This window comes from Carcharodon carcharias, chromosome 16 (assembly GCF_017639515.1).
Source record: "Carcharodon carcharias isolate sCarCar2 chromosome 16, sCarCar2.pri, whole genome shotgun sequence".
NCBI classification, from domain to species: domain Eukaryota; kingdom Metazoa; phylum Chordata; class Chondrichthyes; order Lamniformes; family Lamnidae; genus Carcharodon; species Carcharodon carcharias.
In genome coordinates, this window is record NC_054482.1 from 116,764,388 (window position 1) to 116,779,435 (window position 15,048).

Here is a 15,048-nt window from a genome sequence, read left to right on the forward strand (position 1 = left end):
AAAAAAATCATCCCAATGCCCACACCCAGACACCTCTTCTTCCTCCCTCTGACCAATGTCGGAGATGGCTGATTTACCACCATGCCCAAGAAGTCCATTTGGCACCTACAACTCATCGGCTGTATTTAAATTGCCTGGTCCATGGAATCATTAATCCATCCATTCTGGACACAAGGCAACAACAGTTGTGTCAATTTAAAAAAAATTTTTTTTAAAAAACACCTTCCCTCAGGAATTCTCTAAAACTTAGTTAGTCCATACTAAGGATTTTGGGCAAGTGGGTGCGGAGGAGGGGCTGGAGAGGAGAAAGGTTGGCATAGGCTGCTAGAAAACACAGCAATGAGCAGTTACAGCAAGGGGTGCATGGACAGCGTCAGCACAAACTAGATGTTTACAGTCATAAGCAACTGACAGCGAAGAATATCATCTGCCTTGAAGGCAGAGTTGGAAGAACGCAATAACGTATCTATTATTTATACTTGGCTAAATGTGATACAGACAAGCAAAAGCAGAACAGCATCACACAGGAAGTGTGACACTTACAGAAAGGTCTTTAAAATACACAAAGGTTTGGTAGAGTAGACACAGAAAAGATGTTTCCAACCGTTGGGGAGAGCAAACTAGGGGCCATAGAGATAGTCAGTAAGAAATCCAATAAGAAGTTTAGGAGAAACTTCTTTACCCAGAGATTGCTGAGAATGTACAATTCACTAAGTGATTGAGGTGCCTTGTATAGATACATTTAAGGGGAGCCTGGATAAAGATGACGGGGAAAGGAATAAAAGGTTATGCTGGTCGGGTAGGATGAAGAGGGGTGGGAAGAGGTTCATGTTATGCTGTGGAATAGAGCTTTAGTCAGCTAAAATGTCTAATGGGTAAAATGGTCTAAAAGTGATTATATTGCAGTAAGGAATGATGTAAACTAATCAAGCAGTGTAAAACTAATTATTCGGAGTATCTTTGAAAAGTTTGTGGTTACAACGGCATCCTGTTATGTGCCAAACGAAACAATGGTGCCCTGATTAAAGTCTGCTAATATGGTAATTTATGTAATCTTTATCTAACATGAGTTGTAGTTAAACTGTCTCCTGTCTTATTGTGAAATGTACCATCTGTTTGTAATATTACTGTGTTCTCCCTTTGATCGTGCTAACCATGACGTAATTGATTTTTTGATGTACGGACCGTGTATGGTATGAATTTCCTGTTATGAGGGATATAAACGATGCTGGATTCTCTGTTCAGGGTAGTAGACTAGACTAGGAATCACGTACGGTGTCCTGAGCAGCCTACATGCTTGAATAAATATTGTTTTGCTTCTAACAAATCAGTGTTCTTGTAGTTGTGTCGCGATTCGACAATGCTTAAACTCTAGCTAAAAGATCTGTTGGGTCAAATGGCCTGTTTATATCTGTAAGTGAATAGCATAATAAAGAACCACATAGTTTTTTAATTAAACAATATATAAATTATGAACCCTTTTCAATTATATTCGCAATGCAACACAAGAATCACAAGACCAACTACATTTCTGCTACAACAAAAACAAAAATACCTGGAAAAACTCAGCAAGTCTGGCAGCATCTGTGGAGAAGAACACAGTTAACGTGACCCTTCAACAGAACTAAGTAAAAAATAGAAAGAGAGGGGAAATATAAGCTGGTTTAAGGGGGGTGGGACAAGTAGAGCCAGTGATAGGTGAAGATAACCAAAAGATGTCACAGACAAAAGGACAAAGAGGTGTTGAAGGTGGTGATATTATCTAAGGAATGTGCTAATTAAGGATAGAAAGCAGGACAAGCAAGGTACAGATAGATAAAAACAAAAAACTGCGGATGCTGGAAATCCAAAACAAAAACACAAACAGAAACACCTGGAAAAACTCAGCAGGTCTGGCAGCATCGGCGGAGAAGAAAGGAGTTGACGTTTTGAGTCCTCATGACCCTTCGACAGAACTGATTGAATGTTAGAAGAGGGGTGAAATATATATTTCACCCCTCTTCTAACATTCAAGGTACAGATAGCCCTTGTGGGGGTGGGGTGGGGTGAAGGAATCGAAAAAGGCTAAAAAGTAGAGATAAAACAATGGATGGAAATACATTTAAAAATAATGGAAATAGGTGGAAAAGAAAAATCTATATAAATTATTGGAAAAAAAGGGGGGGGAATCGGAAAGGGGGTGGGGATGGATGAGAGAGGTCATGATCTAAAATTGTTGAACGCAATATTCAGTCCAGAAGGCTGTAAAGTGCCTAGTCGGAAGGTGCTGTTCCACCAGTTTGCGTTGAGCTTCACTGGAACAATGCAGCAGGTCAAGGACGGACATGTGAGCATGATAGCAGGGTGCAGTGTTGAAATGGCAAGCAACAGGGAGGTCTGGGTAATGCTTGCAGACAGACTGAAGGTGTACTGCAAAGCGATCATCCAGTCCGCGTTTGGTCTCTCCAATGTAGAGGAAACCGCATTGGGAGCAACAAATGCAGTCGACTAAGTTGAGGGAAGTGCAAGTGAAATGTTGGTTCACTTGAAAGGAGTGTTTGGGCCCTTGGACAGTGAGGAGAGGGGAAGTGAAGGGGCAGGTGTTGCACTTTCTGTGGTTGCATGGGAAGGTGCTGTGGGAGGTGGTTGAGGTGTAGGGGGTGATGGAGGACTGGACCAGGGTGTCCCAGAGGGAACGATCCCTGCGGAATGCCGCTGGGGGGGGTGAAGGAAAGATGTGTTTGGTGGTGGCATCAGGCTGGAGTTGGCAGAAATGGTGGAGGATGATCCTTTGAATGCGGAGGCTGGTGGGGTGATAAATGAGGACAAGGGGGACCCTATCATGTTTCTGGGAGGGAGAGGAAGGTGTGAGACAGAGGTCAAGGGAGGGAAGGGAAGTGTCAGAGATGAACCATGTGAAAATGATGGAGGGGTGGAAATTGGAAGCAAAATTAATAAATTTTTGCAGGTCCAGACGAGAGTATGAAGCAGCACCAAAGCAGTCATCAATGTATCGGAGAAAGAGTTGTGGAAGGGGGCCGGAGTAGGACTGGAACAAGGAATGAACCTTGGCCTGCTGCAATGTTCCAGTGAAGCTCAACGCAAACTAGAGGAACAGCACCTCATCTTCCAACTAGGCACTAGAACAGCCTTCCGGACTGAATATTGAGTTCAACAATTTTAGATCATGAACTCTCTCATCCATCCCCACCCCCTTTCCGATCCCCCCCTTTTTTTTTCCAATAATTTATATAGATTTTTCTTTTCCACCTATTTCCATTATTTTTAAATGTATTTCCATCCATTGTTTTATCTCTACCTTTTAGCCTTTTTCGATTCCTTCACCCCACCCCACCCCACTAGGGCTATCTGTACCTTGCTTGTCCTGCTTTCTACCCTTAATTAGCATATTCCTTAGATAATATCACCACCTTCAACACCTCTTTGCCCTTTTGTCTGTGACATCTTTTGGTTATCTCCACCTATCACTGGCCCTCTATCCAGCTCGACCTGTCCCACCCCCCCTTAAACCAGCTTATATTTCACCTCTCTTCTATTTTTACTTAGTTCTGTTGAAGGGTCATTTAGACTCGAAACGTTAACTGTGTCCCTCTCCGCCGTTGCTGCTAGACTTGCTGAGTTTTTCCAGGTATTTTTGTTTTTGTTTCGGATTTCCAGCATCCGCAGTTTTTTTGCTTTTACATTTCTGCTATACTGCAAGAATTAGTTATCAATTGGGTGACTGGCCCAATTGTCACACAATAACTCACACCGTGGCAACCAAATAAAATCAGTGACAAATCGACAAACATGTAACGTGTATCTGAGCACACAGACTTACCTGCACAGCGCTCAGGGTATAGAGAAGGTGAGGATCATGGCCTATGCTGGCTCCAACTCCCCCACATTCGTGCTGACACGACTTAACAAACTGTAGGATTTCCTCCTTGTTCATACAGTGCAGCTGCCTCATCAGATCCATCACTGTCAGACCCCAGTAGATTCCACTCATCCTCAAGTACTCCGACATGCAGTACTCCTAACAGCAACAAATAACATTAACGGTCAATCTGCAAGCCCAATGCCTTCACTTAGACACCAGGTTAACACTCTCAAGTCAGATACTTAATAGGTCCTGGGCAAATTTTCTATACCTCATCTCAACTGACTGTTGAAGTGGTGAAAGAGTTAGACCAGAAAAAGGTGTCTCACTATGAAATGTACTTAATACTAAAGCAGAGTTACTGATTTCTACTGAAAAATAGGAACGTGAAAAACAGAGAATTCCATATGATGAAAAGTTAATTTTGATTTAATCAGTCATCATTTAACCAAGTGTCCTGATGATAGGGAACAGCAGTTTCTGTATATGATCTTTTACTAAATTATTTACAGGATGTGGGCACCATTGCAACAACTGGCATTTATTGCCTATCCCTAGTTCCTCTTGGAAAGGTGGTGATGGGCTTTCTCCACGCGCTGCTGCAGTTAACATGGTGAAGGGACTTCCTCGATGCTTTCAGGTAGGAAATTCCATGATTTTGACTCAGCGAAACTGAAGGAACAACTGATACATCACAGAATCACACAGTGCAGAAGAGGCCCTTCAGCCCATCGAGTCTGCATCGACACGAGAGAAACACTACATGCCCAAGTTGTTATGGTGTGGCGACTTAGCAGTGGAATTTGGGAGGTGATGGCATTCCCCTGCACCAGGGGAACACCATCACTACACCACTGCCTTACAGGGGAGGTGGTGGTGTAGTAGTAGTGTCACAGGACTGGTAATCCAGAGACTCCTCTGAACACGGGCCATTAGGGATGGGCAATAAATGCTGGCCTAGCGCAAGATGCCCACATCCCATGAACGAATATTCAAAAAAAAAAGTTGCTCTAGTCCCTGTAGGTAGTAGAAGTTGCACTTTTTGCTCTGTGTATGTCAAATCAATCAATGGATTGGAATTCCCCAAACTCCGGCAATAATTCTGGAACCTCATGCAATGAAAAGAGGACATTGAAATGAGGAATACTGAGGATGCTGGAAATCTGAAATAAAAACAAAATGCTGGACACACTCAGCAGGTCAGGCAGCATCTGAGAAGCATCTCAATGTTTCAGGGTCAATGACTTTTTCAGGGTTAGAGATCTAATAGGTTTTGAGCAAAGGATGATGGAACAAGGACAAAAGGAAGGTCTGTGGTTAGGTGGAAGACAGAAGAGATTGAGTGACAGAAGAGTTATTCTAGGGACAAAGAGAACGGAGATGGAGTAAGAAAAGAGACAAAGGAATATAAGGTGTGCTGCTGACTGGAAGCAAAAATTAGTGGAAAACTAAAACACGCAAAGAAAAGAAAACAAAACAGAGGAAAGAGGTCATCGTCTGAAATTACTGAACACAATGCTGAAACTTCCAGACTCAGCATGGAGTTCAAAAATACAACATGGTTTAATCATTCACTAAACCAGTGACCCTGACCATGACTCATCCCTCAAAGTTGCCCAGACTATGGTTATCAGTAACATCACATTTCCTATGGGTATGCATATTATAAAATCATAAATGAGACATGTCTGATGGAATCTGCATGTCTACTTAAGAAAAATTGAACAACTAGCATTTTTATATCACCTTTAACTTAGCAAAATGTCACAAGTTACTTTACAAGAGCACTTCAAACCTACTTTGATCCAAGTTGTATTTTGTCAACCCCTTGTCTGGTTTTAATTTCCTACATTCTAACAGTGAAAAAGCTTAAGGTATTTCTTTGGCTGTAAGGTGTTTTGGGAGGACAAGAGATTGTGAAAGCCACTACAGAAATGCAAATCAGTCTATTTTGGGATTGCAAACTCTGTTTGAAAATACTCCTGTGAAGGGCCTGGGATGTTTTACAATGTTAAAAGTGCAATATAAATGAAACTTATCAAACTAAATTTGACAGCTTATTTGTAATCCTCAATTGTTATGAGATGTTGGGCCATTAATCTTGCTCACAAAGTTTTATGACCAATTAAAAACGTTACGTATTGAAATAAGTAGCAGCAATTTTACAGCTAGCGGATGTGAAAAGCAAGATGTGTTCAATAGCATGTGGTTAAATGATAATACAAGTAATTTTTTTGCAATGGGTTTTCTTGGACTAATGACTCAATTTGTGGTCGTCTTGCAACTCATGGTCAATACGCCTGCATTGCCTGCAAGTCAGAACATAGTATGCTCAAGCCCCACTACAAACTGCGGGTGGGGGGGTGGTGGTCAGGGTCCATGCTATGGGAGCGCTGCACTGCTTGGTGGTGTTGGGGGGGGGGGGGGGGGGGGGGGGGGGGGGTGGTTCGTGCCAAGAAGGCGTCGCACTGCTGGGGGTGGGGGTCCACACCAAGGGGGTACAGCACTGCCCGGGGGGTCTGCACTGCACCCCCGCACCCCCTCAGCGCAGACCACCCCCTTCCCTGCCCCAGCAGTGCAGCACCCCCTCGGCGCGGACCCCACCCGCAAGTGCAGCGCCCCCACCACTCAGCGCAGACCCCCGCCCCCTGGCAGCGCAGCGCCCCCTCAGGACAGACCGCCCCCCCCAATCAGTGCAGTACCCGCTCCGCGCCAAGGGGTTATTGTTTCAGGTCAATGGCCTTTCATCAGAACTGCCTGCTTAGAGAGTCACGGCAAGTTAGCGCATGGAGTTAAGGTACTTAATGGTGCAACAGGCTGGAGGAGCTAAATAGCCACCTCCTGGTCCCAAAGGATATTTTTTGTACCTACATAATCATCCTTCTTCGATCCATATGAGGCGATGTAATCAGAATGTTTGTCCAGTAACAGAACTGCGGGAGCATCAGCTTTGAGAACCACATCTTTCACTGGGGTGCCCTGGAAAGAAACAAATTAACCAGAGGTGTAAAGGTAAGAAAATACTGCAACAATTCACCAAGGCTCCTTCGACAGCACCTTCCAAACCCACGACTACTACCATCTAGAAGGACAAGGGCAGCAGATAGATGGGAACACCACCACCTGGAAGCTCCCCTCCAAGCCACTTACCATCCTGACTTGGAAATATATCGCCGTTCCTTCACTCTGTCTCAGGGTCAAAATCCTGGAACTTCCTCCCTAACAGCGCTGTGGGTGTACCTACACCATAGGGACTGGAGTGGTTCAAGGTAGCAGCTCACAACCACCTTCTCAAGGGCAACCAGGGATGGGCAATAAATGCTGGCCCAGCCAGCGAAGCCCACATCCCATGTGCGAATGAAAAAAACATGCGCACATCTGAACAGGAAAGAGACAGGTTAAAATGAGTCAAAATGGCTGTAGAGGTGCCACAGTTTGCCCAATGTCTGGGTTAGGAAATGGGTGGGGACAGTGGAGTGTGACACAAAATGAAATTGGTTTCACTCTTGCTGCAACTTGTCCTCACTTTGAAAATGTCAAAATTTGCCTAAGTCTGATCATCTTGCATGATTTGCTTTTTCTCCAGAAGCTAACAGGGTCTATATTGACTGGTTCTACATAAACAAAGGGATTATTTAAACAAAGCTGGCAGAGAAATCTGATAAAAACAAAAAACTGAGGATGCTAGAAATCCAAAACAAAAACAGAATTACCTGGAAAAACTCAGCAGGTCTGGCAGCATCGGCGGAGAAGAAAAGAGTTGACGTTTCGAGTCCTCATGACCCTTCGACAGGAAATATGATACAAGTTCTACAACTCTCCTATTCAAACATTCTTAGTCATACATTTCATGCCTAGTTCTTTCCATTGTGTAGCCTGGTCTTGGTTATGACTACCATATCGTAATCTTTAAGCTGAATTTGAGATTCTACTCCATACTACTGTAGGAATAATCAAAGATTTGATTAAGGATTTTGAAAGGAATTGATGAAACTTTGCCCACCAGTCAGAGCCAGGCCATACAATGAAATGTCTCATTCAAAGCAAGGTACCTTCAGTAGTGTGAACCAGGATTCTGCGCTCAAGTGCTTGAAGTGGGGCTTAATCCTTAGATTTACATAAAGCTTACAGCACAGAAACAGCCATTTGGCCTTAACAGCCAATGCCAGTGTTTATTCTCCACATGAGCCCTCTCCTAACCTTCTCTAATTTCATCAACATATCCTATACTTTTCTCCCTCATGTGTTATGCAGCCTCCCTTTAAATTTATCTTCCCCTTAAGTCTATCTATACTACTCAGCTTAACCACCCCTGTGGTAGCAACTTCCACATGTTTTTCTTCTTTCACGTGGAAGTCACCGGTAACGCCAGCGTTTGTTACCGATCCCGTCCCGCCCCCCCCTCTGGGTTAAGTACATAAGAAACGGCCCCTCGACCCTGCTCTGCCATGCAGTTAAGTCACCGATCTCCTTCCTAATTTCAAAAGAACTCTATCTGGTCACCCCAGCCTGTTCAGTCATTTTTGACCTGCAGCAGAATGCTACCAACTGAGACAAATCTAACACCTCAAAAATAAATGGGAGTGTTCAACATCATTATAGGATTGGAGAACAGTTCATAAAAACAGCAGTCATGAAATCATTATGTATAGACTCTTATTAAAATATAAATTACTTTTGTCTTGGTGTGAAACCTGCTACTCTCAAACTGGTCTGCACAGTCCAACCTGAGAGAATGTTTCTCTGAGCTGCCAAGCAAATACGATACAGACTCTGGGGGTGGAGGGAAAGATAAAACTCCAAGAAGTATGACTAATGGGAAACAAAGCAGCAGGCTAGAGTATTGGGGGAGGGGGGAGTGGATTCAAATTCATGGAAAATTATGAAAAAACTGAAAAGAAAGGAGAGCTCAGGAGAGGCTATTAAAGTCTCCAGAACACAAAATAGGACAGTGTTGGAAAGGGCTAGGAATCTAACTTCAAGCACATCAGATAAAGGGACGACAATGAGAAATACAGGACTGAAGGTGTTGTAGCTGAATGCACGCAGTATATGAAATAAGGTAAATGAGCTTGTGGCACAGATTGAAATTGGCAGGTATGATGTGGTGGGCATCACAGAGACATGGCTGCAAGGGGATCAGGACTGGGAGCTAAATATCCAAGGATATACATCCTATCGAAAAGATAGGCAGGTTGGCAGAGAGGGTGGGGTTGCTTTGTTAGTAAGAAATGAAATTACATCGATAGCAAGAAATGACGTAGGGTCAGATGATGTAGAATCTATGTGGGTAGAGTTGAGGAACCGCAAAGGTAAATAAAACCATAATGGGAGTTATGTACAGGCCTCCGAACAGGAATCAGGATGTGGAGCACAAAATACACCAGGAGATAGAAAAGGTGTGTAAGAAAGGCAAGGTTACAGTGATCGTGGGGGATTTCAATATGCAGGTAGACTGGGAAAATCAGGTTGGTAGTGGATCCCAAGAAAAGGGATTTGTAGAATGTCTACGAGATGGTTTTTTGGAGCAGCTTGTGGTGGAGCCCACTAGGGAACAGGCAATTCTAGATTTAGTGATGTGTAATGAGGCAGATTTGATAAGGGAGGTTAAGGTGAAGGAACCCTTAGGAGGAAGTGACCATAATATGATAGAATTTACCCTGCAATTTGAGAGGAAAAAGCTGGAATCAGCTGTAACAGTATTACAGTTGAATAAAGGCAACTACAGAGGCATGAGGGAGGAGCTGGCCAGAATTGACTGGGAGATAAGCCTAGCAGGAAAGACAGTGGAACAACAATGGCAGGAGTTTCTGGGAGTAATTTGAGAGACACAGCAAAAATTCATCCCTAGGAAGAAGAAGCATACTGAAGGGAGGATGAGGCAACCATGGCTGACAAGGGAAGTCAGAGACAGCATAAAAGCTAAAGAGAAAGCATACAATGCAGCAAAGAGCAGTGGATTGGGAAGCCTACAAAGACCAACAGAAGACAACTAAAAAAGAAATAAGGAGGGAGAAGATTAAATATGAGGGTAAACTAGCCAGTAATATAAAAGAAGATTGCAAGAGTTTTTTCAGATATATAAAGGATAAGAGAGAGGCAAAAGTAGACACTGGGCCACTGGAAAATGACGCTAGAGAAGTAGTAATGGGGAACAAAGAAATGGCGGAGGAACTGAATTGGTACTTTGCGTCAGTCTTCACAGTGGAAGACACGAGTGACATCCCCAAAGTTCAAGAGAGTCAGGGGGCAGAGGTGAGTATGGTGGCCATTACGAAGAAGGTGCTAGGAAAGCTGAAAGGTCTGAAGGTGGATAAATCACCTGGACCAGATGGATTACATTGCAGAGTTCTGAAGGAGATAGCTGAAGGATAGTGGAGGCATTAGTGGTGATCTTTCAGGAATCACTGGAGTCAGGGAGGGTCCCAGAGGACTGGAAAATCGCTAATGTAACCCTCCTGTTTAAGAAGGGAGTGAGGCAAAAGACGGGAAATTACAGGTTGATTAGCCTGACCTCGGTCGTTGGTAAGATTTTAGAGTCCATTATTAAGGATGAGATTTCAGAATACTTGGAAGTGCATGATAAAATCAGGCAAAGTCAGCATGGTTTCATCAAGGGGAGGTCATGGCTGACAAATCTGTTAGAAATTCTTTGAGGAGGTAATGAGTATGTTAGACAAAGGAGAGCCAATGGATGTTATCTACTTGGACTTCCAGAAGGCCTTTGACAAGGTGCCGCACAGGAAGCTGCTCAGTAAGATAAGAGCTCATGGCGTTAGAGGCAAGGTACTAGCAGGGATAGAAGATTGGCAGTCTGGCAGGAGGCAGAAGGGGGTCCTTCTCAGGACTGTGACTAGTGGAGTTCTGCAGGAATCGGTGTTGGCACCCACAACTTTTCACTTTATACATTAATGATCTAGATGAAGGAACTGAGGGCATCCTGGCTAAGTTTGCAGGTGATACAAAGATAGGTGGAGGGACAGGTAGTATTGAGGAGGCAGGGAGGCTGCAGAAGGATCTGGACAGGTTAGGAGAATGGACAAAGAAGTGGCAGATGGAATACAACGTGGGGAAGTGTGAGGTCATGCACTTTGGTAGGAAGAATAGAGACAAAGACTATTTTCTAAATGGGGAGAGAATTCAGAAATCTGGAGTGCAAAGGGACTTGGGAGTCCTGGTCCAGGATTCTCTTAAGGTTACCTTGCAGGTTGAGTCGGTGGTTAGGAAGGCAAATGCAATGTTGGCATTTATTTTGAGAGGACTGGAATATAAAAGCAGGGCTGTGCTGCTGAGGCTTTATAAGGCTCTGGTCAGACCACATTTAGAACATTGTGAGCAATTTTGGGCCCCATATCTCCGGAAGTGTGTGCTGGCCCTGGAGAGGGTCCAGAGGAGATTCACGAGAAAGATCCTAGGAATGAAAGGCTTAACATATGAGGAACGTTTGAGGACTCTGGGTCTATACTCGATGGAATTTAGAAGGATGAGGGGGGATCTGATTGAAACTTACAGAATACTGAAAGGCCTGAATAGAGTGGACGTGGGGAAGATGTTTCCACTAGTAGGAGAGACTAGGACCTGAGAGCACAGCCTCAGACTAAAGGGAAGACCTTTTAGAACAGAGATGAGGAGAAACCTCTTTAGCCAGAGGGTGGTGAATCTATGGAATTCATTGCCACAGGAGGCCAGGTCATTGAGTGTATTTAAGACCGAGATAGACAGGTTCTTGATTGGTAAGGGGATCAAAGGTTACGGGGAGAAGGCGGGAGAATGGGGTTGAGAAACTTATCAGCCATGATTGAATGGCGGAGCAGACTCGATGGGCCGAACGGCCTAATTTCTGCTCCTATGTCTTATGGTCTGTCAGGTACCTAAGTGCGTTACAGAAATACACCACAACTAGAGGGCATAGCAACCAGCAAGGTGGGGGTGAGAGCAGGGATGGGAAGGCTAAAGTGAAGCCAACACAAACATTGCCTTGATAAAAGCAGATGCTGGAAATATGAAATAAAAACAGAAAAACTCAACAGATCCAGCGGCATCTGTGGAGAGAGAAACAGAGTTAACGTTTCAGGTCCGTATGACTCTTCTTCAGAGCTAAAAAGTAGAAATGGAAAGCAATGAAGGTGAACAGGGTGAAAGAAACAAAGGGAAATCCTGTCGGAGAGAAGAGGAGGACTTCTTCAGGGTAGGTGTTCTTGGAAGAGAAGTGGCAGTGAAATAAACACTGAGGTGAAACAATGCCTTTCCCCTTAGCCGATGCTGTCCATCATATGGGCACTGCAATCTTAAAGAGACACACTTTCTTTCCTCCTGCCCCAGACCTCATCTACACCATCTCCACATAATCCAACACCTCTTTTGAAGGTCAAAGTGGATAAAGGTCAAAAAGCCAGCATTACCCTAATTATCTGAATGTGTAGACAATCTGTAACACTCAGCAGCATCACCTCCCTAGGAGGTTTTCAGCAACTCTGTGGATCTCGCTGCAGCCAGTCTGTTTTCTGTACTCATGGCTTTTCTCTCTCACACAGCACCATCCAAACTAGAAGCATCGCTGGGGTTCGGCAGGGGCAGGGGTTAGGGGTGGGAGTTGGAGAGTGGGCGTCTGGACTTCGGGGAGCAGGAGGAGGTCACCAACCCCTCTTACAACCCCCCACCCTTCCATCAGTCGTCAACCCCCTTCCCTCCCCAACCCTCCTCCCCCTTCCCTCCACCCCACCTCCCCTCCCTCCAACCCTTCCCTCCAGCCCCCTCCCCTTTCCCCCTTCCCTCCAGCCCCCTCCTCTTCCCCCCTCCCCTTTCCCCTGCCCACCACCCCCTCCCCCTCCCCCCCATCCTTTCCGCCCACACCCTCCCCTTTCCCCCTTCCCTCCAGCCCCCTCCCCTTTCCCTCCAGCCCCTCCCCCTCCTCTTCCCCCTCCCCTTTCCGCCCACCCCCTCCCCTCCCGCGCCCACCCCCTCCCCTTTCCCCCTCCCCTCCCCTTTCCCCCTCCCCTCCCCTTTCCGCCCACCCCCTCCCCTCCCGCGCCCACCCCCTCCCCTCCCCTTTCTGCCCAGCCCCTCCCCACCCACCCCCTCACCCCCTCCCCTTTCCACCCCCCCCTCCCCTTTCTGCCCAGCCCCTCCCCTCCCCTCTCACCCCCTCCCCTCCCCTTTCCACCCCTCCCCTTTCCCCTCACCCCCTCCCCTCCCCCCTCACCCCCTCCCCTCCCCTTTCCACCCCCTCCCCTTTCCCCTTTCCCCTCACCCCCTCCCCTCCCCTTTCCACCCCTCCCCTTTCCCCTTTCCCCTCACCCTCTCCCCTCCCCTTTCCACCCCTCCCCTTTCCCCTTTCCCCTCACCCCCTCCCCTCCCCTTTCCACCCCCTCCCCTTTCCCCTTTCCCCTCACCCCCTCCCCTCCCCTTTCCACCCCCTCCCCTTTCCCCTTTCCCCTCACCCCCTCCCCTTTCCCCTTACCCTCACCCCCTCCCCTCCCCCCTCACCCCCTCCCCTTTCCACCCCCTCCCCTTTCCCCTTTCCCCTCACCCCCTCCCCTCCCCCCTCACCCCCTCCCCTCCCCCCTCACCCCCTCCCCTTTCCACCCCCTCCCCTCCCCCCTCACCCCCTCCCCTCCCCCCTCACCCCCTCCCCTTTCCACCCCCTCCCCTTTCCCCTCACCCCCTCCCCTCCCCCCTCCCCTCCCCTTTCCCCTTTCCCCTCACCCCCTCCCCTTTCCCCTCACCCCCTCCCCTCCCCCCTCACCCCCTCCCCTCCCCTTTCCACCCCCTCCCCTTTCCCCTCACCCCCTCCCCTCCCCCCTCACCCCCTCCCCTCCCCTTTCCACCCCCTCCCCTTTCCCCTCACCCCCTCCCCTCCCCTTTCCACCCCCTCCCCTTTCCCCTTTCCCCTCACCCCCTCCCCTCCCCTTTCCACCCCCTCCCCTTTCCCCTTTCCCCTCACCCCCTCCCCTCCCCTTTCCACCCCCTCCCCTTTCCCCTTTCCCCTCACCCCCTCCCCTCCCCTTTCCACCCCCTCCCCTTTCCCCTCACCCCCTCCCCTCCCCTTTCCACCCCCTCCCCTTTCCCCTTTCCCCTCACCCCCTCCCCTCCCCCCTCACCCCCTCCCCTCCCCTTTCCCCTCACCCCCTCCCCTCCCCTTTCCACCCCCTCCCCTTTCCCCTCACCCCCTCCCCTCCCCTTTCCACCCCCTCCCCTTTCCCCTTTCCCCTCACCCCCTCCCCTCCCCTTTCCACCCCCTCCCCTTTCCCCTTTCCCCTCACCCCCTCCCCTCCCCTTTCCACCCCCTCCCCTTTCCCCTCACCCCCCTCCCCTCCCCTTTCCACCCCCTCCCCTTTCCCCTTTCCCCTCACCCCCTCCCCTCCCCCCTCACCCCCTCCCCTTTCCCCTCACCCCCTCCCCTTTCCCCTTTCCCCTCACCCCCTCCCCTTTCCCCTCACCCCCTCCCCTCCCCCCTCACCCCCTCCCCTTTCCCCTTTCCCCTCACCCCCTCCCCTCTCTCCCTTCCCTCTCCTTTCCACCCACCCCCTCCCCTCCAACCCTTTCCCCCTTCACCCCCCTCCCTTCACCCCGCTCCCCTCCCCTTTCCCCCCTCCAGGCCCCTCCCCCTCCCCTCCCCCTCCCCTCCCCTCCTCACCCCCTCCCCTCCCCCTCCTCACCCCCCTCCACAACTCGCCCCATTCACGCCCTCCCTCCTCCATTCCCTCTACTTCTCTCGAACCCTCCCCTCTCCTCTCCCCCGATCCCGATCCCGATCCCGAACCCGACCTTCCAAAACATTCCCCCCCGAACACGGTGATCCGCCGCCGCTGCCCCTCTCTCTTACCATCCCGGCTCCCGCCGTCCGACTCCCGGCTCTGGCTCTGGCTCTGGCACTGCCCCGCTCTCAGGACCCCAGCAGCAACTGTCCACCGCGGGCCTGCGCCGTCTCCTGCCCCGCACTCAGGTCCCCGACACCACCCCGCACGCAGAGCTGTCCTTGTCACTGCCTGGAAAACCCAACCCAAAGAACAGTGCACTGCGACTGCGTGGAATCCGACTGCCCCTAGTGGCCGGACTGGAGCAATGCAGGGCGGCTCTGGTTCACCTGAGCAGGTCGCAGCACATCTAATAATGCAAACCTGTGAACACCAGGGAAATGTCAGGGGTGAAAAAGCAAGACTTACATTTATATGCTGCCTTTCACC

General features: G+C 48.5%; 1 protein-coding gene across 1 annotated transcript in view; it reads right to left on the minus strand.

The window, feature by feature from the left end:
• The window catches only part of rabggtb (Rab geranylgeranyltransferase subunit beta), a 35,627-nt gene extending 20,846 nt beyond the window's left edge, over window positions 1–14,781 (minus strand). The window contains exons 1-3 of the mRNA XM_041208548.1: window positions 14,688–14,781; window positions 6,734–6,841; window positions 3,821–4,018 (exon numbers count right to left, since the gene is read on the minus strand). Coding sequence (XP_041064482.1) covers window positions 3,821–4,018; window positions 6,734–6,841; window positions 14,688–14,690 — 309 coding nt within the window. The 5' untranslated portion in view covers window positions 14,691–14,781. The remainder of the gene's footprint in view (window positions 1–3,820; window positions 4,019–6,733; window positions 6,842–14,687) is intronic.
• Window positions 14,782–15,048: the final 267 nt, after the last annotated feature.